The 23,160-nt window shown below is 46.9% G+C and overlaps 3 protein-coding genes and 1 non-coding gene across 11 annotated transcripts; 3 read left to right on the top strand and 1 right to left on the bottom strand.

Annotated features, from left to right (window-relative positions):
• DWF1 (cell elongation protein / DWARF1 / DIMINUTO (DIM)) lies at positions 1 to 4,626 on the top strand. Of its 2 annotated transcripts, none has more exons than XM_048687850.2 (3): positions 1 to 139; positions 2,352 to 3,609; positions 3,944 to 4,626. In XM_048687850.2, the coding sequence occupies exons 2-3, from the start codon at positions 2,368 to 2,370 to the stop codon at positions 4,385 to 4,387; spliced, it is 1,686 nt and encodes a 561-aa protein (XP_048543807.2). In that variant the 5' UTR covers positions 1 to 139; positions 2,352 to 2,367; the 3' UTR covers positions 4,388 to 4,626. The 2 variants fall into 2 exon arrangements, with proteins under 2 accessions (XP_048543807.2, XP_048543806.2); XM_048687849.2 differs by lacking the exon at positions 1 to 139 and adding an exon at positions 499 to 652.
• A 395-nt stretch (positions 4,627 to 5,021) lies between these two features.
• LOC125522816 (cypmaclein) lies at positions 5,022 to 6,006 on the top strand. The gene is made up of 3 exons (XM_048687851.2): positions 5,022 to 5,366; positions 5,461 to 5,533; positions 5,634 to 6,006. The coding sequence occupies exons 1-3, from the start codon at positions 5,265 to 5,267 to the stop codon at positions 5,819 to 5,821; spliced, it is 363 nt and encodes a 120-aa protein (XP_048543808.2). The 5' UTR covers positions 5,022 to 5,264; the 3' UTR covers positions 5,822 to 6,006.
• Positions 6,007 to 6,114: 108 nt separating this feature from the next.
• On the bottom strand, positions 6,115 to 13,083 carry LOC125522813 (uncharacterized). 7 transcript variants are annotated; one of them, XM_048687845.2, is made up of 8 exons: positions 12,878 to 13,083; positions 12,649 to 12,736; positions 11,840 to 11,952; positions 11,690 to 11,733; positions 7,774 to 10,452; positions 7,498 to 7,599; positions 7,206 to 7,377; positions 6,115 to 6,714 (listed from the first exon to the last, which is right to left on the bottom strand). In XM_048687845.2, exons 3-8 carry the CDS (start codon positions 11,933 to 11,935, stop codon positions 6,508 to 6,510), a joined length of 3,300 nt encoding a protein of 1,099 aa, XP_048543802.2. In that variant the 5' UTR covers positions 11,936 to 11,952; positions 12,649 to 12,736; positions 12,878 to 13,083; the 3' UTR covers positions 6,115 to 6,507. The 7 variants fall into 7 exon arrangements, 6 of the variants coding, with proteins under 6 accessions (XP_048543802.2, XP_048543801.2, XP_087390636.1 ...); XM_048687844.2 differs by having other exon boundaries at positions 12,899 to 13,079; XM_087534510.1 differs by having other exon boundaries at positions 7,774 to 10,531; positions 11,690 to 11,952.
• Positions 13,084 to 23,088: 10,005 nt separating this feature from the next.
• On the top strand, positions 23,089 to 23,160 carry TRNAP-AGG (transfer RNA proline (anticodon AGG)). Its single transcript has one exon. It is a non-coding gene; the product is annotated as a tRNA-Pro (tRNA).

The raw sequence follows: 23,160 nt of genomic DNA, 5'->3' as shown, positions 1-23,160 counted from the left end.
CACATCCACATGCGGCCCCATGATCTGATTCCGATTCCGATCTGTTGGTCTTCTGTAGCCCTGTAGCCCGCCCGTTTAAAAGCCCCAGCATTCGCAGCTCGCTCCACGCTTGCCTCCGCCCCGGACCGGACCCAGCCAGGTTGGTTTCAACTTCTTACTCTTCGTCTTCAGTTATGCACTGCACTTGATCTCCTGGCTACCAGTGCTACTCTCTTGTGTTCCTTGTGCAATTTTTCTTCCTTGCCTAGCTTGCGCTGCGTGAATGCCGCCGGAAATTAGTGCTGCCGTCCTTTTTCTTTTTACAGTTCCGTCGTCTCTCCGCCCGCGCTGCCGCCGCATACAGAGAGACGGGAGATGAGTAGGAGTATGGATCCGGTGTTCCGGCTAGGTTCATCCAGAAATGTCCGTACGCTTCCCTCCGGCTCTAGTAAGGGCAGTTTCGTCAGGCGTTGCTTGTTCTACTAGCAGTAGAATAGAAGACGCCAAATGGAGTGAGGGGCACGGGAGTAAATGCGCACCCCCCCACCAACCCCAAAACCTCATCTCCCCCAAACCCACGCTCCAAATACTATTACTGCCCAGCCGAGCGCCTTACCCTTGGAGCGGGGGATCTGCTCTGCTCTCCTCACCTCCTCCTCCTCCTTCCCTCCTGGTAAGCAGCTCCGCTTCGATTGATCGATTGATTGTCGCAAGCTGTTCGTGGGCGGATCCGCCACTCCCGCCCGCGCGCACACACCCACAAAGCCTGATTCTTTTGCTGTTTCTCTTCCTTTTCCTTCTCGCCGCCTGCTCCGCCGGGCAAAGCCGCACCCCGCGTTCCTGCGTGCGTTTCGGCCAAGCTTTCCTCCGCCGGATCCACCAACTCCTGGGCAGGAGCAGGATTCTATCTAGGTTCTTGTTCTTGTTCTTGTTGAGACGATTAGACTCTTTCTTCACCCTGGTGTCAAATCCTCAGCCGGAATACAGGCAGATCTGTCCCTCCTGCACCGGGATTCTAGGTCGTGCCACTTTAGGCAGGCAGGCAGGCAGGCAGTTGGATTCTTTTCTTTTCCTTTTTCTTTTTTCGTGAATACAGCTCTTGGGAAAATCTTCGGTCAACGTTCGCCCCTTCCTACCATGTTATTACCTGCCATAGGATTGCTAATTTTGGCATGAGTTTCCCGCGGATCTAGATCCGTCCGTATAAGTTCTTGCAGTGCCATATATAGTAGGAGTACGTTTCTTGCATGTGCCTCGCAGCTGCACAAATCTGCCTAAACTACTGTCATGTTTCCCTGAAGATAAAATGGTGCAGCGCAAGTTAGACAGGGCGTTCTCGCATGTCAAATTCTCAATGTCAGATAGTATCCGTGCTAGGAATCCAAGATGGTGCAGCAGTGACAACCCAGCATTTTTTTACTTTTCGTGGAACTCTGAATGAATGACAGGAGGTGTGTTAGGGAATTACTTATGGTTGTGCATGTAGTCCTCATGGAATTACTCATGTCATGTCCAGTTCCTTGGCAGCTACTAGGTTGCTCTGCCTGTGAATGATAGTGCCTGTCACCCTCTTAACATGTTGATCCACTTTGTGCAAAGAATATGCTCCGTGTTAGATGTCACTGCATCATTTTCACCTAACATCATGTGGCGATTACAAATAGGATACAGATGGATGCATCTTGGCAACCAAGCCATGAGAAAGGGGCTACTCTGCTTTTGTTATGTTTTGCCTGCTTTTGTTATGTTTTGCCTTTGCTGTTTACAGTTTAACCCTAGCTAGTATATGCTTCCCTGTTACTCTTATATATACCATCATGCTTCAGCTAACATTACTGATGTGATGATGCCCAATGGCCTGGCAGCTGCATTGCCCTGCTCGTGATAGCATCTGTTTGTATAATAGGATTTTTTTTTTTTTTGGAAATGGAGGAGGACCCCTCGGCCTCTGCATCTGTTTGTATAATAGGATATGCTCATCCATGTTGCCGCACCATTTTCAGTTAGTTTCATAACATTATATGACAATTAAAAATTCAAAATGGAATTGGGATGGATAAAGAGTCTTACTGATACAGCCCTTGGTCAATACTTGTATGTCTTTGGGGGCCATGACAATGCTACTGTTCTGTTCTTCTTTTCAGCCTCGCCTGTGCATAACTTCTTCCTGATATGCTTCGCTTTTAAACTGTACGTGGTAAAATGGAACTGGGATGGTTGTGCCTGGCAGTCATGAGAATATACTAGTACTGCTGCTTTTGTTATTTATCACCTTTACTGTGTATATTCTTTCTCCCTGATATACCTTCCTGTTACTGTTATATCATCAATCATGGCTCGGCTAACATCTCTTTCTACCCTTTTCATTTCAGAAGTCAGCCTCCAGCCATGGCGGACCTGCAGACGCCGCTGGTGCGACCAAAGAGGAAGAAGGTTCTGGTGGACTACCTGGTGCAGTTCCGATGGATCCTCGTCATCTTCGTGGTGCTTCCGGCCTCGGCGCTCATCTACTTCAACATCTACCTGGGCGACATGTGGTCCGCCATGAAGTCCGAGAAGAAGCGGCAGAAGGAGCACGAGGACAACGTGCAGAAGGTCGTCAAGCGGCTCAAGCAGCGCAACCCCAAGAAGGACGGCCTCGTCTGCACGGCCAGGAAGCCGTGGATCGCCGTCGGCATGCGCAACGTGGACTACAAGCGCGTCAGGCACTTCGAGGTCGACCTCTCCGCCTTCAGGAACATCCTCGAGATCGACGCCGAGAGGATGGTCGCCAAGGTCGAGCCGCTCGTCAACATGGGCCAGATATCCAGGGCCACCTGCCCCATGAACCTCTCCCTCGCCGTGGTGGCGGAGCTCGACGACCTCACCGTCGGCGGCCTCATCAACGGCTACGGCATCGAGGGGAGCTCTCACATCTACGGGCTCTTCTCCGACACGGTGGTCGCGCTGGAGATCGTCCTGGCCGACGGCCGGGTCGTCCGAGCCACCAAGGACAACGAGTACTCCGACCTCTTCTACGGCGTGCCCTGGTCGCAGGGAACTCTCGGGTTCCTTGTCTCAGCCGAGATCAAGCTCATCCCCATCAAGGAGTACATGAGGCTCACCTACACCCCTGTGAAGGGCCCTCTGAAGGAGGTGGCGCAGGCGTACGCCGACGCCGTCGCGCCGAGGGACGGCGACCCTGCAAAGGTCCCCGACTTCGTGGAGGGGATGGTGTACAGCGCGACGGAGGGCGTGATGATGACCGGCGTGTACGCGTCCAAGGAGGAGGCCAAGAAGAAGGGCAACAAGATCAACAGCGTGGGGTGGTGGTTCAAGCCATGGTTCTACCAGCACGCGCAGACGGCGCTGAAGAGGGGCGAGTTCGTGGAGTACATCCCGACGAGGGAGTACTACCACAGGCACACCCGGTGCCTCTACTGGGAGGGGAAGCTCATCCTGCCCTTCGGCGACCAGTTCTGGTTCAGGTTCCTCTTCGGCTGGCTGATGCCCCCCAAGGTGTCCCTGCTCAAGGCCACCCAGGGCGACGCCATCAGGAACTACTACCATGACAACCATGTCATCCAGGACATGCTGGTGCCCCTGTACAAGGTTGGAGACGCCCTCGAGTTCGTCCACCACGAGATGGAGGTAAAAATGTTCCTCTTCTGCGTAACATTCATGCAGTTATGCTTGCATCAAGTCTTTTAGCTAGGAATTCATATTCCCCTTTTGTTGCTTACTCTGAATGCTCACTGAATATTGACACAGTAGGCACCTAATTTTGCTGCTTACGATTCACTGAATGTTGATATGGTAGTAACTAATAGGTGGCTGATATTAGTAGGTACATAGTTAATATTGCTGCTAATATTAGTCTGAAAGAAAGAAAGAACGAACGAATGTTGTTGGTTACTCTGAAACTAACCGAAGAACGTTCTGTTTGGTGTGTCTCATTCTCATGATAATGCTTATGACATAACAGGTGTACCCGCTGTGGCTGTGCCCTCACCGGCTGTTCAAGCTGCCGGTGAAGACGATGATCTACCCGGAGCCGGGGTTCGAGCACCAGCAGCGGCAGGGGGACACGAGCTACGCGCAGATGTTCACGGACGTGGGGGTGTACTACACGCCGGCGTGCATCTTCCGGGGGGAGGAGTTCGACGGGGCGGAGTCGGTGAAGCGGCTGGAGCAGTGGCTGATCGAGAACCACAGCTACCAGCCGCAGTACGCGGTGACGGAGCTGAACGAGAAGGACTTCTGGCGCATGTTCGACGCGTCGCACTACGAGCACTGCCGGCACAAGTACGGCGCCGTGGGCACCTTCATGAGCGTCTACTACAAGTCCAAGAAGGGGCGCAAGTCGGAGAAGGAGGTGCAGGAGGCCGAGGCCGCCATCCTCGAGCCCGCCTACGCCGACGAGGCCTAGGCCGTCAGCTCGTTCGGAACTCTGGATGAATTAATTCGCTTTTGCTTTGCTTGGTTATGATTATTAATAAGTAGAACTTGATGGACGGGTCGTGTAGCGTTGGAACTTTGGTGAGATTCGTGACACTTTGTGTGTAGCAGTGTCATTGTTGGATTTGCCCCGTTTTTAATCTGTGGAATTGGTTGTTAGAACTTGTCCCTGTTTGACTGGACTGGAATAATAATGTGGTGAGCCCTGGATATGTATGTATCCGTGGCCGGGAGTTGTGCGGCGAGCTGATGAGAACCTGAGTGCTGTTGGGATGTACGTACACGACGCGTATGGTGCTTGCCTCTGTGTGTGTGGGACCGACCAAAAGTGACCGTCCGTCCTTTGTACCTTGTGTGCTGCTGGGTGGTGGTAATAATATTTGTGTGTGCTGCTGGGTGGTGGTAATAATACAGATACAGTGATGTGCCGCTCGTCTCGTTTCACCCGCCATCATCACGCGGGAGAGAAGCGAAGCAAAACTGTGCGCGTGGTACCTTGTTGCGTTTTTCATGCATGCTTGCTTGTTAAAAATGAAAAGAGAGAGGGATGGGATGGACGGTGGTGAGTGAGTGCCGACGCTGGCCGGGCTGGGCTGGCTGGTCAGTGGTGTAATCAATGAGCGCAGAGGCATGGTCACCGTGGTAGCTGCTACCTCTGCCACCACCACGCCGCACTGCGCTGCTGCCGGCCGGTGTTATTACATACTAAGCGACAACCCCTCCTCCTGCCATCGATCTTTCTCTCTCTCTCTCGCCTATGTCGAGGTAGAACCCTCACAAACCCCTGCCTGCCACTTGCAACACACATACTCCCACCACTTTCGGAGCGCGAGCTCGAGCTAGCACCCATGGCGCCGGGCAAGCAGCTTCTCCCTCCTCTGCTTCTGCTGATGCTCCTCCTCGCTGTCGCCGCCCACCATCAGCCTGCCGCCGGCGCTTCCGATCCACCGGCAAGCAAACCGCACAATCAAACACGCACGCAGATGCAAATGCACACCCTTTTGTTTTCACCCTCAGATCTGAGCCCTTTTTCTTGTGCTGCAGGTGACCCACGGCGGCATGCGAGCCAGCACCGCCAGGTCCCTTCTCCAGCAGCAGCAGCAGCCTCCCAGGCTAGGTACGTACGCCCTAACGAACGCACACCGGCTCAAAGCTCTCTGTGCTCAATGTACACTGACGCGGTTGGTTTTCTTGCCTTCCTGGGATCTCGCTCGCAGACTGCCCCAAGGTGTGCCTGGGGCGGTGCGCCAACAACTGGAGGAACGAGATGTGCAACGACAAGTGCAACGTCTGCTGCCAGCGCTGCAACTGCGTGCCGCCGGGCACCGGCCAGGACACCCGCCACATCTGCCCCTGCTACGACCGCATGACCAACCCGCACAACGGCAAGCTCAAGTGCCCCTAGAGGCCTAGACACAACACTTTGACCCGGAGAAATCATCTTCTTCTGTCATGCATCTTCTTTCCACTAGTACGTGCTGTATGTGATCTTCACACAGCGCTCTGCCACTGTTCCCACTCTCAGGGAACAATGCTCTGTGATCTTATCATAGTCATAGCATAAATAAAAGAGAGAGTTTCTGCCTGTTGGTTCCCTGCCTGCCTTGTTGCTGGCCAGATCTAGTTACAGTATCCCATAAGCTAAGATAAGAGTTACACGCAGCCAGTGTTGGGTTGCATTGCAGTTGCAGACATGAGTGATCCCTTCTCATTCTCACTGAATGACGATGATTTCCTGCATTGTTGGTGATCAGATCTATATTATGCAGCTACAGAGTTAGATAGATACAGTGCTGAGTTGAGTTACAGGCATATATGTACACACACCACATGGGTGAGCAAGCTAATTAGATTTAAAAAGGGGTTGCACCTATGATATCAACCCCAACTAGTAAGTAAGCAGTGAGCTAAACATTTTCTGGTCTGGTTTCACTTTCAATTGAGCAGCACCTCCACATGTACCTCTATCTCAAATATATACAGGGGTAACACAGGCGGACGGCGCCGCTCAGTCCGCATGGTTCTGGTTACAGGGGAAGTGGCCCCCGTCAGTGTTCTGAAACATGGTGTGTGCAAAAAGCTTGGGGTCGTCTACCGTTGCTGTCGGGACAGGAAGAACTCATAGTCCGGGTGCCTGTTCCTGTGGGCCTGGTCCTTCTTCCACACGTCCGCCCTGGCCATGGCCGCCGCGGCTTGGTTCAGCGTCGACAACCTTTCTTCAAGAACCTGAGATGGTTCACTTGACGAGGACTCTGAGTCTTCCGAACCGGATCTGCTCGTCTGAAACCACCACTCCCCCTGCAATGCAAGATGCAAAGAATGGTCGCATGAGCAAAACATGTATTTGCCGTTTCGAAAGCAAAAATAAGCCAGCAAGCACACTAGCCACTCTGTTTGTTTACACGACCATATTCGACTGAAACCATACATACACTTGACCACATACTAGACACACTGCAAATTAACTTGGGACCAAAACAAGCCTTTGCCACAGCTCAACGTTTCATTCGCGACAGAACTTTTCTGGCCATGACTTGGAACGAAACTACAAGACATTAAATTGGGATCTGTTGATGATAGGATCAACGAGGATCCCTCTTTAGCCAAACGAAGGGCTGACAAATAAGAAGCATGAAACCATTTCAGAGTTTGTTCAGCAATATCCATGTCACCGTCTGCAATTTTGCATCAGAACTAACATGTCTTTCAATGCCTGGGGTCTTAAAACCAACTTAAACAATCTTCGGTTAACCTGTATGTACATGTCAGGAGAAAAGCAGCCATATTACCTTGTCGTTGTAAGATTGCAAACCCATGACTGGCAAAACAGCATTACAATGGCCAGCTTGATCTGCTGAGTTTCCTCGATGAACCCAGTGTCCAAGAGAATGGTACGTCAGGAAAGCAGCCTGGAATTTCCCATCAGGTATACGGTATATGGGATACCACGCGACACAGTACCTGAAATCCAGAGTAACATGTTATCTGAAAACAAGCTCGTCCAAAAAATAGTTTCACATATCTATATGCAAGAATATGCCGCTGATGACGGGTCAGATACTACTAGAGCATAGAACGGACCAAGAGGCGGGATGAAGATCATGCAGGTTGAGCTCCAGATTCTTTGGGTCTCCTGATATTTGGCAATTTGATTGTTTTGCACCACCAATCAACTCCTTTACCCTAGTAAAATTGCAATGAGATTTCAATAAAATCATCTCAGAAAAAAAGTACCTTTCCTAGAGTTTCACTGTACACCATGAAGATTTATACTAAAATAAGAGCATAAAAAAGGCTAACAAATAAGAGCCAGAATCCTGGACGCCTTTGTTCATGAAGGCAGAGACTCGCACTCACCTGTCAAATAACTGTCGCCGCCAAAATGGTTGTTCAGATTCAAAGAATTCAAATATGAGCTCTGTAGCCTCCAACTGCTGATCATCTTTATCACGGAAAGCCGGCGAGCTATTTCTTTTATTAGACTCTTGAGGTAGAAGCTTCGCTAATATTGGGAGAGAGCTCATACATGGAGATGTTTTAGATCTTGCACCCATATCGGCTTCATCCTTATCAACGGTTCTCTTAGGTTGCCTAAACAATTGAACCGCAGATAGGTATGGCACAAAGTAGGCATTAAACTGATAACGACTATTCCATAAGCCTTTCGATCTACGGAGATCCTGTGCCTTCACTTCCAAGCCATAGCAGCCAGGTTCTTCATACCACTGCCAAATGCTACTTAGAGAGATATCTGCAGTCTGATGACAGCACAAGCCATCTCTAATCCATTCCTGTGAAGAAGAGTTGCAGCCAGTAGGGCAAGAGCTACAGTGCAGAACTGGAGAAGCAGAATAAATAAATTGTTCAAAATCAGCAAGAGGCCTGCCAATGTGAAGTTGAATATCTTCCGCTCTCTGTTGGGCGGTATGAGCATCACTCACTGCCTCTCTTATCAAGCTGAAAACAGTTCCATTGTCAGTATGTCCTTGGCATTTCGAATCAAGCTGTCCAGATGGCTTCGGTTTAGCAGTCAACTCAGTAGCAACTTTGCTGCCTTCACATTTAGTTGATGCAGGAGCATCTGAAACATTTCTCTGCACTTCTATATTAGCAAAAAGAGAAACATCATTAGCTGGAACTGATGCTTCAACAACAGAAGCCTCTGGAACATCCAAATGTGTTATATCTTTCTTTCCAATAGGAACCCATTTATGTGACATGTGCCCAGCAGAAGAATATGACTTCACACATTGAGTTTCTTCCATTTCTGCGGCGCAAGGACCGACGCACAAGTTCCTGCAGTCCAAATCTGTTGATATGGCCTTATTTTCAAGGCAAAGAGAGTGACTATCGTCTTGAATGACCAATGTGCATGGTTCATTGGATGTAACTTGTGGCACCAAATGAGAACCCAAGTTGTAAGATGCTACTGTTGCTTTTTCAGTACCAGTTATGATTGATGTATCACTGATGTCCCTGGCACATACTGGCTGTAACATCAACAATCCTTCAGTCTGTTGCGAGTGGTTCTTGGGCGTCTTGGGGCTACCATTCTTAGGAGCGTAGTAGTTCCTCGGCGACGGACAGCTACCCTTTTTACAAGACAAACTTGTTTGTTCATACAGAGACAAGGTTTGCTTCTTGTGCTGTTTGCAGTTTTTTCTACAGCGATGTTTATCCATTGGCCTATTTGGATCGTGCTGCACACCCTTGCTATCATCTTCTAGTGCACTTTTATCCTCAACTGCTGAAACAACCACATGTCCTGCTCCAGATGAGTTTTCCTTGTCAGTTTTTTCTACTTTCTGCCACACAGAAACTGGACTGTCTTTTCCACTATGCTTGTGCCTATTAGAACCTACTACCCTATTAGTCGCAGTCACATTAGTACAGCTAGATTTGTTTCTTGATTTCCTGCCGCTCCTCCCCGGACTAACTGGAAGAAACGTCTTGCTGCTACAGGCTTCACTGCTGCACTGAACTCTTTCAGAATGACTACTAGTATCAGTAACATCTTCAGCATGAGCGCCACTTAAATGGACATCTGTCAAATGGCATACCTTATTTACACTATCCAGACAAGTAGAAGCGCCATGTTGCAAACCATCTCGTGTATTTCCCTCAAAATCAATACTGCAATCCCCACAGTTTTCACTGTTCCAACCCGTAAAGAATGAAGCTGTTGTTGCATCACTGGAGTTACAAACACAGGCACACAATGACTTCTGGCAGCTATTGCTTTCTTCTCTCGCATGTTCAGTGACAGAAGGTTCACCAAATTCTGAAGAATCCGCAGTATTTGGCCCATCATTCAGGTAAGGAGCACCTTTGCAGCTAACTCTTTTGCCTACATATATATTAGATGACCCTGCATATCCAGAGCCATCCTTCCCATCACTTCCGTGTTCCACATATTCATTGTTGCTCTCACCATTATCTTTGCCCAAATGGGCATCTTTAACCAATGAGCAGGCAGATGACGAGGCATCTGACAATTTACCAGCTAGTAAATCAGGCAGAAATACCTCAACAGGAGAAGCGGTATCAATATGCTCTTCACAGGGGAGTTCTGGCAACAAATTAAGCTTTTCACCGGTTGCTCGCCTGCACTGTTTCCACTTGTTTACTTTCTTCTTAGAACTCCTTTTAGGAGGCTTGTCATCGTCATGCAAAATATCAGAATCAGATCCCAGAGGAGCAGTATCAGGCCCAGAAGAGGTACTTGCAACCGCGTGGCAGGGAGGGCAAGCTGTCAATGACTTCTTAATCTTTTTCCTATGCCGATGTTGTCCTACAGTGCTTCCTCCATTGGGATGTGGTTTAGAAGAAATGTCCTGATCATGCATGTTCTTTTCATTCGGCAGATCTAGCCAGTATACTATTGTTGGCTGTGGGAATAGTAACTCAAAGCCCTCTGTAGCAGCAGTTCCTAATGTCAAATATCTTGCCCTGTTGACCTCCTGTCTGCTAGATGAAAACGGCGCCAATTTCCAATCTGAACTGTGCCCAAGAGAAAGCACCGTAAATGGACTGTCCCTGCCACACCACAAAAAGACAGTAAACAAGTAGCTTCCCGAAAAACTGAATAACAGGTGAGAGGACCACAGTGACTGCCCTGAAAAGTAAAAAAGAAAAAGGATATTGAGGATAGAAACTATGAAGTGTTTGGACATGGTGATTGTGTCATGCATACGAGAAAGGTACACATAGGTCACTGTAAGCTGGCAAGCGCAAAATGTTAACAAACTAACAGAGAAGAATAACAAAATGCATAAAAAGACAATAAAATGGTTGTTTCAGTGATAATTTGTTCGCGTACAACCATTTTCTAGTCATCTCACATTTTCACAAATGGCCCCAGCAAAAGAAAAGGCTTCATGACCACTATTTTCACACACAAAAAATCATCTAGGCAGCCTGGGATTTAACCCGGTGCTTAGACCCAAAATACCACTAAGTATCTCTTATAAAACAAAGGGAAAACAGGTAAATTGAGAGTTCAGACCTGAATACAGGGGCCAACCTGGGTTTGCCCCTGCCTATATGACACAGCGAATATACTTGACATGCAGCGGATTACTCACAATTAGTCAACAGTTATACATTTATACCTGCACTCAAGGTCCATACTGTACAGACCACCGTACCAATATTACAAATTATTGAATCGATATTGGCACGTTTTTAAGTGAAATTAAGAGGCACATTATTCATAAAAGTTTACCTATCACTGACTACAAATATAGATATACACGCCTTACACATTCATCAACCAGTTATGTACTCCCAACCTAAGTTTCCTAGATTCATCAATGGCGACCCTATGATACAAGTGGAACATAAGTTGATCACAAACCCTTATTTGCCAGCCTTTCATATTCAGTAGCAAAGTGGGGCAGTCCCCAAAAACAGTCAAACAGATATGAACACCAACTGTCCCAAAATGGTTACGTATATGCGTTTCTTAAATTTTATTATTGCATTTCCTAACAGTAAGATATATTAGTGGTCTTTCCTATTGCTTCTCCTTTTTCTTCATTTTTATAACCCTGTAAAAGCTGTAGCTTTTCAAGTTCATAGAATTAGTTTTAGACTAGTTCATTTCATGCATGAACCTCTTGTTTCACTAAATACATGTACTCAGCAGTAAATCAGATAGCAAGCTTAGTCAAGTACTCCCTCTGTAAACTAATATAAGATTTACTAGATCACTACTTCAGTACATCCCACTGAAGTTGGTTGTTATTAGAAGGGTTTGGTGACAAATAATTACCTGTTATCAGGGAAGCCGTAAACCGGTCTGTGAATTAGATGGTCCTGATCGATGGGAAGATAAAAGTGGCAATTCATTAAATCCCACGAGCAGATCGGTAATCTTTCTGGTGAAGAATGGAACACATTTGTGCGGTAGAATGTTATAAACCTCTGGAAAGAAGTTGTCGTTCCCAACCAGTCCGTTACACCGCATACGCGACGTGTTCTTCGGCCTTTTGTCAGTTACTTCGAGTGCACATGGCATGACATTTCTCGGCGATCCTGCAATGACAGTAGCAGATTTAGTGCAACACATGTGCGCCAACCACCGAAACTGCCTAATCAGTCATTAAGCAAGCCTTATATGTAGTACAAATGATATAGCAAAACCACATCTTGTACTAAACTAGTACTCCCTCCGTCTCATAATGTAAGACGTTTTTTGACACTACACTAGCATAAAAAAATGTCTTACATTATGGGACAGAGGGAGTAGTACATGAACCCAAATGGAACTGCCAGGCTAACTTGGAGCACCCTGGCCTCTCTATGTAATGGCATCATAAGCTCTACCAAGCAATGAACCAGGCAGCCATTAAGCAAGCAAAGATTTTGGTTAAGAAAGCAACAATGTTTACATTAGCGCCATCGTAATTCGTAAGCACTGATCTTAGCATGACGTCCGTGAAAATTCAGAACAGCTTGCGCTTAAGCTGTAGCAGGATCGAAGCGGCCGTCACTGAATCTCCGACTAATCGGCGCGCAGAGCTCTAATCACACGAGAATATGAACGAGCGGCGACCTGCCCGGTCGCAATCACGCGGGAATCTACACGAGCAAGCACAGATTCCTACCAAATCCGACCTCGCTCCTCCTAATCGCAGCGCCCAATCGACGGGCAGCAGCAGCAAGAAGCACCCCGCGAACGGTTTCTGCATCGGGAAGCAAGAGAAAGGCGGGGATTGGCGACGGACGGACCTCACGAGCTCATCACGGTCGGTATGTCGGTCGCCGGCGCCGGCGGAGAGCAGCGGAAGGGGCGGGGAGGCGAAATCCGGAGCGGAATCTAAGAAAAAAAACACAAACTTTTTGTTAGGAGAGAAGGGAAGGGGGGCGGGCAGCGACGAGGACGCCACACAAAAATTGGAGGCGCTAAAAAAAGGCAGGAGGAAAGCACGCGGATTCGCGGCCGGCGGCGGCGGCTTACTCGAGGGAAACGTGCGATTACCCGGAGCGATCGACGGCGAGGAGACGATTCTTCGGCGAGCGGCGGCGGCGGCGGCAGCTCTACAGTGTGAGTGGGAACGTGTTCTTCGGATTTGGGTGGGGCTTGTGGGTGGCCGGCGGTCGTGCTTCCTGTCCCGTTTACTGCTGGGGACGCCTAGCAAAATGCACCCCACCCCACGCAAAAGAATGCAGAGATAGAGAGAGAGGGAAAAGAATATGCTTATCCAACAGTATTCCCTTTCATCTCAAGCATCTTTAATAAGTGTAAATAAAATCTCAATTTACAAAAAGTTTACAATTATTGACTAGTGGTAGATTATAAAGCTGATGTGGGTAGAACAGATGAGCATGGTCAATGTCGAATTGAGACCGATGTATCTACCTAAATCTACGAGAAAATATCGTCTCGTGACAGGTCCGTCGATGCAGTGTAGGAACAGATTACGACACGGGGATCCGCTCTCTTTATTTCTATTCACAATAGTTGCTGATGTGCTTCAAAGAATGATCGTGAGCGCTTGTGAACAAAACTTTCTTGCAAGGGTGGCACTTGGATGGATGACGACGCTTCTTCTTTGCGTCAGTTTTTCGGACTTCGATCCTCCTCAAATTCGTTCATCAGGACGGATTAGACGGAGCTCCGGCGTGGGTTCCTGCCAGCTCCTCGGAGCGGCGAGGTTAGGGTTTCTCGTCGTGTGTACGCAACGACAAGATTTGCTGTCAAGTTCTTCAGGTCGATTCAAGAATTCAATGGTGACAACTGTAGCTCCTGAACGCTGGTCCTTAGGGGCACGTGTAAGAAGACTTTCCGGCAGTCATCGACAAGGTTAGGCCGGCTCCGATATGGGAGCGGCGACAGCGGCGCGTCGGCGGCTTGCTCTTATGGCGACAATGGTCGCTTGGTTGTCTGTGGACCTCGATGTAATTTTTATTATGATTGCGGTGTTTTATACTTAATTATCCTTAAGGCTGAGGAATCTGCAACCATAAATCTCAAATGACCGGCCTTTCAGTAAACTTCTCGAAAACAAACCTTCACTCCTCTAAATATTGCACCAGAATTGGCCGCTTCAATGGCTAATACACTTGCCACCTCGGCGGCCACCTTCTCATAAAAATAAGAAATAGTTCAATCACCCCAGAATTGTCGAAATCCCCAACCTTTCTGATTCGCTCCTACGGAACCAAGGTCGAAAGGATTGAAAAAGTCAGTCATTCACTGGCCTTCCACTCTCTCCACACAAACTACCCCCCTTGCGTTTCAACTTGTTATCGCCCGTTGTGATATTTACCTAGCTGCATGGTGTGCACCTTTTCTCGCCCATGGGGAAACCTCATCTTACTGTCAGCAGTCCTGGATAGCCTGCCCACTTATTTTATTATGTGCTTCTCACTCCCAAAAAGCGTCCTCGAAGAAATTGATAAGCATAGAAGTTTTTTTTCCTGGTCAAACGACAACTCCTTCTTTGGGGCAAAGTGTCTGGTTGCGTGGGACCGTGTATGTATGTCAAACAAGCAGGTGGTTTAGGCGTTAAAAACTTACTAGCACAATTTTTTTGCCTTTTGTTGAAATTTGAATACAAATTCCTACACTCTTCACTTTTGCCTTGGAAGGACCGAATTCTCAACCAGTCCTTGCATATAGGTCTAGGTAAAAATGACTCCTTCATTGGCAAAGCCTATTTCAAGCATTTACATACACTCAGAGAGATCTCTTAGGTTAATATTGGCAATGGCTCCTCTAATTTTTTTCTGGCTAGGTCGATGGTTACTTCATGAGCCTCTCTCCACCACTTTCCCAGCCCTCTTTTCACACCGCACAAAGCGAAATGCTCTGGTCAGGAAATTTTTTATGGATGGGATTGATTCAGACTCGCATAGTTGGCTAACCTTAACCACTTCCAATGAACTACCTTCTTTGAGACTTTTGTTGCGGGATGTGCACCTCACTGTAGTTCCAGACGACAGATCCCTGCTCAATGACACAACTTTCTCCACCAAAGGAGCCTATGATGTGTTTGCTTCTCAGTTGTCTGATCTTACCTCACTCACATTTGGGACTCAAAGGTCCCTAGTAGGGTTCATGTGTTTGGGTGGTTGTTTTACTTGGACAGATTAAGCATTCTGGAAAATTTACACCGCAAGACCATCATTGAGTCATCGTCATGTCCACTATGTAATGTAGCTCCCCAAGATTGTGCTCATCTGCTCTCTTTTATTTTGCGGGGAAGTGCTCATCTGCTCTTCCTCTACCCCACAGCCACCTCCATTTGGACTGCGCCTACAGACATGTTTCACGCCACTAGTTGAGTTGTGGAGCTCGCCATGCCACCCGGGTTTGCCTCCATGGGCCTGGCCCTTTACTCTTTTGCTTATGCTCTGGAAAATATGGGATGCTCACAAATGGGGAGCCTTTTAGGGATGTACATCACTCCCCAAATGATGTAATCAGGGCTATAATCTTTGACCTCACTTTCCGGTCTCACCGTCTCAAGTAGGCGGACCAAAAAATCCACGTCGCCCTGTGGCGGGATTTTTTTCTCCTCTCGCCTCATCTAAACCTTGTTGCTTATTTATTGTGACAGGCGGTTGTACTTTTGTGAGAGAGAGAGAGAGAGAGAAGAGAGAGAGTGTGTTTTCTATCATTATTCCTTTTGATCTTAATGTACAATCTTAAATTGCAAAAAAGCTGAGAATCGATTCAGGGAAAATATTTATATATTCCATTTTCATATGGGTAGACAACCATGGACATGGCGAATGGAAACCGATACAGATCTACACGATAGAAAAAGTGGATAAATATATTGTTAAACATGATTGTGTGGGTGTATGCTTATTTTCATTTGAATAAACATATCCTCTATTCCTAAATAGTAGAATCTCCCTCTCTCTCTCTCTCGGCTCCTCTCCCTTCCTCCTCCGGTGGCCTCGCCGACCAAAGCGTGGGAGGGAGAGAAGTTTGGCCCTCCTTGTATATAGTAGGCTAGGTTCGAGGTTGTGGCCTGGATTTGCCATGATGGCGACTGGCGTTATGTCATTCTGTGCAGCTTGCAATGGTCGGCGGTGTTGTTTTTATTCTTCCTTCATGGTGGAGACAAAACAGGAGGTGAAGGATCTTGTGCGAACTCCATAAATAAGCATGCAGTTCCACCGAGATGATCCACCATGGTGGTTTCCATCCTCTCTTTCTCGCCGCCAAGGTGATGTAAGAGGATTTGGCAGGAAATCGCAACATGGCTCGACTGCCTATTGTGTTTTCTCATCGGATCCGAGCTTCCGATGAGAATGCTGTCTTGCCCTGATCAGAAGTAGGGCCTCCAGCTTGACCTCAGCTGTCAGATCCATCATGATGATGAAGGTGTAGCAGAGGATTTGCAATGAGCTGGAAGCTATAGATAGGACCGTGAACATCAAAGATGGTGGTTATAGAGGAGCTATGGCAGCCATTGTGACCTGTCGGTCTTCTCCGACGGCCCATCCTATCTTCTGGCCTAATGGCGGCCCAAGCTATTCCTCCCGGGCATGTTTCCATAGGGGAGGCAGTTCTGCTTCTGGATTGATTCCATGGCATGGTGCCATGGAGGTCTTGTCGGGCCAAGTGGTGCTGTCCCCGGCGCCGGCGAGCTTGGTTCTGGTAGGAGCCACACTCATACCCGATTGCATTCCTTTTTCAATGTAGGGGTGCTCTTTGCAAAAAACAGGATCTTATTGTCCTTTTCTATTTTCCTTGGGTCCTGGTGTAATATGTACCTTGATGATTATCTAATGGAGTTATGGGTCTCTGGGGACCCTACTACTGTTTTAAAAAACTGTAACATATCATTATGGAATTTTCTTACATTTTGATGATGGCATGTCATCCCTCCCACGGTTTTCTATCCCACCGCATTTTTTCTTCTAGACTTGTTCCGATTGATATTTTCAGTAATCTTTTGGACCTATTAAACAACAACATAGTGATTATTACATACTGTACTAATCAATTATTTCCAGCTTGCATGTCGACTCCTTAGTGTCATGATTTGGTCGAGCGAGAGATGGTTGACTGGCTAGAATTATAGTTTACTTGCAGGGCCGGTCATGAGAAGTTGGTGGCTGAGGGCGAACCTAGAAGCCGGGGCCCCTTAATATAAACTTCTTCGGACATTTACATAGACGGCATTTTTTCTTTCAATATGTAGCTATATAAAAGATGCACATGCTGCTTATAACAGGAAAAAAACACATAAGGCAACAATGCTTACCTCAGCCGACATCAACACATCCAGTGCCAACTTCATGTATGTTCTTTTCTATAAGTTTTTTTTTGCTTTTTGATGAAGGATTAGACCCATGTTCCAAGCCATGTAGATAATGAGGAATGTGAGTTAAATTTCATTAATTGTGAAAATTGTTGAAGAGAGTATTCACTATATTACTTGATATCATATATAGACCCGAAACATAGATTAGTGGCCACTTTTATCCTCAAGATCTAAGTTGAAATCTTTTACGACCGTCTGAATGCACTTAACAGTGACTACAATTTTCCTGGAGGGGTATAAGTCTTAATCTCAAAATCGAGACAGTCCTACAAATATACGGTAAAAGAGAAGCGAAAGACTGGTTGGATGAATACATACTTATGAAAAACTAGATCAACTCATGGTTGCGACTCGTGGTATCGAGGATTCCGGGTCGCCGGTAGGCGGCGGCGCAACACCAGGTTGTTGCCCACATCGGCGATAATGTGTCAACGAACAAGAATTCCAGTCGCGATTGATGAAGAGTCGAAGACAAAACGAACATGCGAATGATCAGATATAACGAGTGACGATGCTTCACATATCGCTAACAGCAATTGGGCCTAGCCCATCTACACCCGTTCGTGCCTGCTTTCCTCCTTTAATTTTTTCCCCTGCCCAATATGTTTGCTGGGCTATATTACACATACATAGCAAATCATGCCCCCCCCCCTTGACCTCGGCCGAAGGCCGTCGCCCCTCCGACCCTACACCAGGGCCGGCCCTGTTTACTTGGCCGGCTTGTCCATGTTTTATACCAAACTTTTATATTTTTAAATTTACTTGTACAATGGACAAGCAAATATGTTGTTTAGTAGTATAATTTTCTGTTAGCTAGATGGTGTAGTTAATCACATAAATATATTGCTAAATATGAGTTATAGCCTGTTCTTGCTATACATTTCTAATGTGCTATATTGCTAAAAATATTAAAATATATATTATTCTATGCACATATATTTTGTTTGTATGTACATGTGTACCATGTATTTTAGTATCGTTGAATAATATCGTAGAAATCTCTAAAGTGTATTAATATCTTAATAGTGGTTTCCAGTGTATTATTAGCTAGGTATAAATCTTTAGAAACTTCTAGTGTAGAAATTGAACCGTAGGGAAGATGTGTCTCGCAAGTTGGGTTCAATAATAAGTTCATAACATGTGCTTGCTTTGTACTCCCTCCATTCCACAATGCAGTGCTTCCTCTATCCTCGTGCTTCAACTTTGACCGTAAATTTAACTATCAAGACCGATTGCGGCAGGAGCAAAAGTTATATTAGTGAATTCGTATTCGAAAGAAGTTTTTAATTATGTAACCTTTTTTCCCGCTGCAATCGGTCTCGTTCGTTAAATTTATGGTCAAAGTTTGACCTCGGGAAACGCGAGCGCACTATATTTTGAAATGCAGGGAGTATTTGTCAATGAAATAACATCACTTATAATAATCACCGACAAACACAAAAATGATGTCAATTCTACTCGGTGCTCTTGAAACCCATCCGATTTCCTTGTCTTCGTGGAAGCAAAATAGGCCACCACCAACGGACATTGCGCATTAGGTGTGGGAATGCTTAGAGCATCTCCAGCCTTTCGTTTCTTCAGGGGGTTTGAAATATCGCCGCCTAGGGGCGAGCCGGTGCTAAAATTGGCGTGGGGGTGATTGGGTTCCTAGCCGCCGCCCCCAGGCGCCGATTTCGGCCCACTTTTGGCGCAAATTTGCCCACTTTTGGCGCAAAATTGGCCCGCTATCAGTGCAAATTGACTAATGCCGGCCCATATTCACCGTGCTTCGTGCAAATTCAACATAAAATATTTTTTTTTATCACATAGTTCATCACAGAAAATCAATAGAAATCAAATAGTTCAACAACAAATAGTTCAATACAAATTATATAGTTCAACAAATAAAAACTCATATTTCATCACACGTCGAGCTAGGCGTTGCCCTTGAGCCTCCATAGGTGCTCCACCAGATCCTGCTGCAGTTTTTGATGCACTAGTGGGTCTTGGATCTCCTGACGCATATTGAGAAAGACCATCCAGGTAGGCATGCGGCCGGCGGTATCCCGCCCTGCGCGGCCGGAAAGCTCGCCCAGGAACACGCGCGCGCGGGGGGGGGGGGGGGGGTGGGGGATGCCGCGGCGGAACCCTCTTTCTTTTCCAGCAGGGGAATGGCCTATCTAGCAGTGGTGGTGGGGGGGGGTGGGGTGGTCCGGGCCAGGATCGGCAAGGCGGCGGGAGGGCGCGTGCGCGGGGGAGGGCGAATCTGGACGTGCAAAGATGCGTTTTCGCCTGACAGTGGTGGCCCAGATGCTCTTTTCCCTTCTGCCGGAGCCGCGAAGTTCCCCCAGTTGCGCTGGGTTCGGCCTGAGATCACCGGGTCCAAAAACGGGCCGAGCCGGCGGATTTCAATGTCTTGGGGGTGCGACTAGATTTTTTTTTCCGGCGTCGGCGTGAAAAAAGTCGCCCTGGGGGGCCTGTTGGGGGCGCGGCTGGAGATGCTCTTAGTTTAGCCCCCCCTACAGTGTATGGAACAAGTGGTACATAGTTGTATGTGCCATGTTACCAATCTCAATGGAAGTGGATGACCATTGTGTATGAAGGGGATGAATTTACTGAGAGTTAAGGTAGAGACAGATTGCTTGCATGATAAGAGCATCAAGGATGATGTCGGTCGATCGCAGGAAGAAGAACCTCCCAATAGTGATCGTATATTTATGTACATAGAAATGCAAACTTGCTGATCGATGGATCATACATTTATGTATATAGAAGTGCAAACCTGCCGAACAAGAGATTGTTACAATCACAACTATTAGTTCTTATCTACACTGCAGATGCACTTCCTTAGGTTTGTTATAGGCTACGGTCTACGGAGACTACATACTCCTTCAATTCCAAACTATAAGTTATACTAGTATTATTCTTGTAAAAAGTCAAACACTCCTATCTTTGATGAATTTGTAGAACATGTATGGAACAAAGGGCATTTGGTCTAGTGGTATTATTCTTGCTTAGGGTGCGAGGGGTCCCTAGTTCAATTCTCAGAAAGCCCCATAATTGTTTTTTCGCTGTTTTTGTTGTTGAAAATAATAATAATTCTGCTTAGACGCCATGAAAATCAAATTCCTTTTCCAACTTGGGCATGTACATGTGTGGGGGTACAAGCGGACGGACAGCGAGGCAATACCAATTGTGATTCTTGTCATGACAAGAAAGAAACCGTGATTCTTGGCAGAAAAGAAGTATTCATTTTTCTTTTGCGAGAACATGTATTCACTTTGATGAGTGCACGTACGATAAAGATAATCGGACCATCGATCGATCACAGTGTGACTCTTGCTTGAGAGCAACTTGCACACCACACATACCGATCAGCATACGTATGTGACTGCACACAAAATTCCACCTTTCAAGAGCCCTTTTCCGCTTTTCTCCTCGATCGCAGATACCTCATCATCATTTTTTCTTGTTCGGGATTGTTTACCACATGTGTCACATGGTCGTAGCTCATCATCATCTCATCAATTCACACACCATCTTCATAAAGCACGTTGTGTGGCATCTTCATAAGCACGTCGTTTGGTAGTGATGAATCCGTCCGGGCCAATCAAGAATGACCAGCAGTGTTATTACTGACTAATGCCGAAGTGTAGTTTCTGATCTACTCCCTCCGTTTTTAAATATTTGTCTTTCTAGAAATTTCAACAAATGATTACATACACAATAAAATGAGTGAATCTACATTTTAAAATATGTATATATATATATTTATATGTGATAATTCATTTAAAATTTCTAAAAAGATATAAATATTTAGGAACGGAGGGAGTACATGTTATACAGGTCACTAATGCCTGTCGTCAGGCCGCTCACACTGACCCGACCTTGGTTGCCTTCCGCGAGCAACGAGAGGCTGGCGAGCTTGGTGATCCATCGGCTCTCATTGATAGCACCATCACATTTGACGTGCTAGCAGCCCATGATGACTACCATGAAGGCATCAAGAAGTCGCTTCATCGTCTCTGCTGCGACTTCCACCTGCCTCAAGCTCGAGTGTGGCTGCATGGTGTGCCAGCGCAACAAGATGAAACAACTCCACCCAGCCGGCTTGCTTCTACTACTGGTTGTTCCCTCCCGTATTTGGGAAGATATCGCCATTGACTTTATAGAAGGGCTTCCCAAAGTTGATGGCAAGTGTGTCACACTCACGACGTGGACCGTTTCTCCAAATATACTCATTTGGGGCACCCCTACACGGCTGAGACAGTGGCAAAGGCATTCTTCTCCAACATTGTCCGCCTCCATGGGTTCCTGCCTCCATCGCCTCTGGCTGCGATGCCGTGTTCACTTTTGGCCTTCAGATGGCTTTTTTCACGCCTTGACGCACTCGTCTGCATATGAGGCCTGCCTTTCATCTACAATCTGACAGACAATCTGAAGCCGTTAATCATGTAATATCCATGTACCCATGCTGACTCACCGATGACCGTCCTCGCCAATCTTCAATGGCTGCCATGGGACGAGTATTACCGTTTGGAACTGCTACCTCGTGCTCGCATTCACAATGTCTTCTATGTGGGTCTCCTAAAGAAGTACCTCCGGAGACGCCTCCAGGACTTCCAGCAATTTTCCAAGAACATGCACATCCGACTCCTCACAAGGCGTTGCGAGCCCACCTTGCCAAGGGAATGCAGCCGATCCCGATTTGGTGGGAAGGCCAATCGGCATCAGCGGCCTCATGCAAAGATGTCACAACTTTCAAAGAACGCTACCCGACTTTCCAGCTCGAGGATGAGCTGTTTCACAATGCAGGGGGATATGTCATGTGGGGGGCGACTTACAGGAGGCGCAAGCCAAGTCCTAACCAGATGGCTAGGGATGTGTTCAAGTTCAGTTAGTCTAAATAAGGTAGTAAGATTGAAGATAGGAAGATTTTTGTCCCGTAGAAGGTCTTTTACCTTGTTGGCTTAGCTGCAAAGCTGTATTGTGCTACATATATATAGCTCCCCTGGACGTGGAGGAAAGCAAGTATAAATCTATTCAACCTATTTTCCTTGATCCTATGCCCTGGTGCCCCATCCCAACCTCTCTTTCCAGCGATAGGTCGGCGTAGCTACCGACCGTGCCCTATGATCTCCCGCAACTAGTACCTGAGATCACTTCCGTTCCTTCTATCCAAGTAGGCCCGCGACACTACATGTAGCACAGTTTCTTTCATATAGCTAATAGTTTTCTTTTTGGCAAAAAGAAAGACTCTAAGTTGTACATTTTTGTAACCTAGCTTTTTATAGAATCCTAACTTTAATTGTGATAGTTTTTCGCTATTTACTTACTCCATTGCATTCAGAGATATATTACTAGTTAGAGCTTAGTTTACCAGCTGCAACCTACAGCTTCCTTTTGCAGTAGCGACGCTTGCGTGAGAGCAACGTGTACACCACATGTACCCACATACACATGTGACCGGGATCGGTCTCTCAAAATAGCTAAGCTCCCACACAAAATTCCCCCTTTCAAGAGCCTTTTTTCCCATCATGGCATCGTCTATGCATACCTTATCACCGTCTCATCGACCACACTTTCACTTACAACAGAGTTAAACATCGGTCTGATAAGAAACGACGACACGATCTTCATAAGCACATCAACGATCGACCGTGTGTCCCCGTAAAAAAAAACGATTGACCGTGTGGCAGTATGTAATCTATCTGGCCAGCAGCAACTCAGAATGGCCAGATAGCGATATTACTGATGTCTAGTGCCAAATCATTAATCATATATAGTTTGTGAATATAACCACTATCCATTCCCTCTGTTCCAAACTATAAGGCATATTGTTCTTTTAAAAGGTCAATCTCTGCTGCGTTGTTCTTCATATGTATAGAAAAATATAGCAAACAAAGGGCATTTGGTCTAGTGGTATGATTCTCGCTTAGGGTGCGAGAGGTCCCGAGTTCAATTCTCGGAATGCCCC

The sequence above is a fragment of the Triticum urartu genome, chromosome 7A (assembly GCF_056163025.1).
Source record: "Triticum urartu cultivar PI428250 chromosome 7A, HENAU_Tu73, whole genome shotgun sequence".
In the NCBI taxonomy this organism is placed as follows: Eukaryota; Viridiplantae; Streptophyta; class Magnoliopsida; order Poales; family Poaceae; genus Triticum; species Triticum urartu.
Note: the sequence above shows the minus strand (reverse complement) of the source record. Positions and strands in the feature narration are given on the sequence as shown.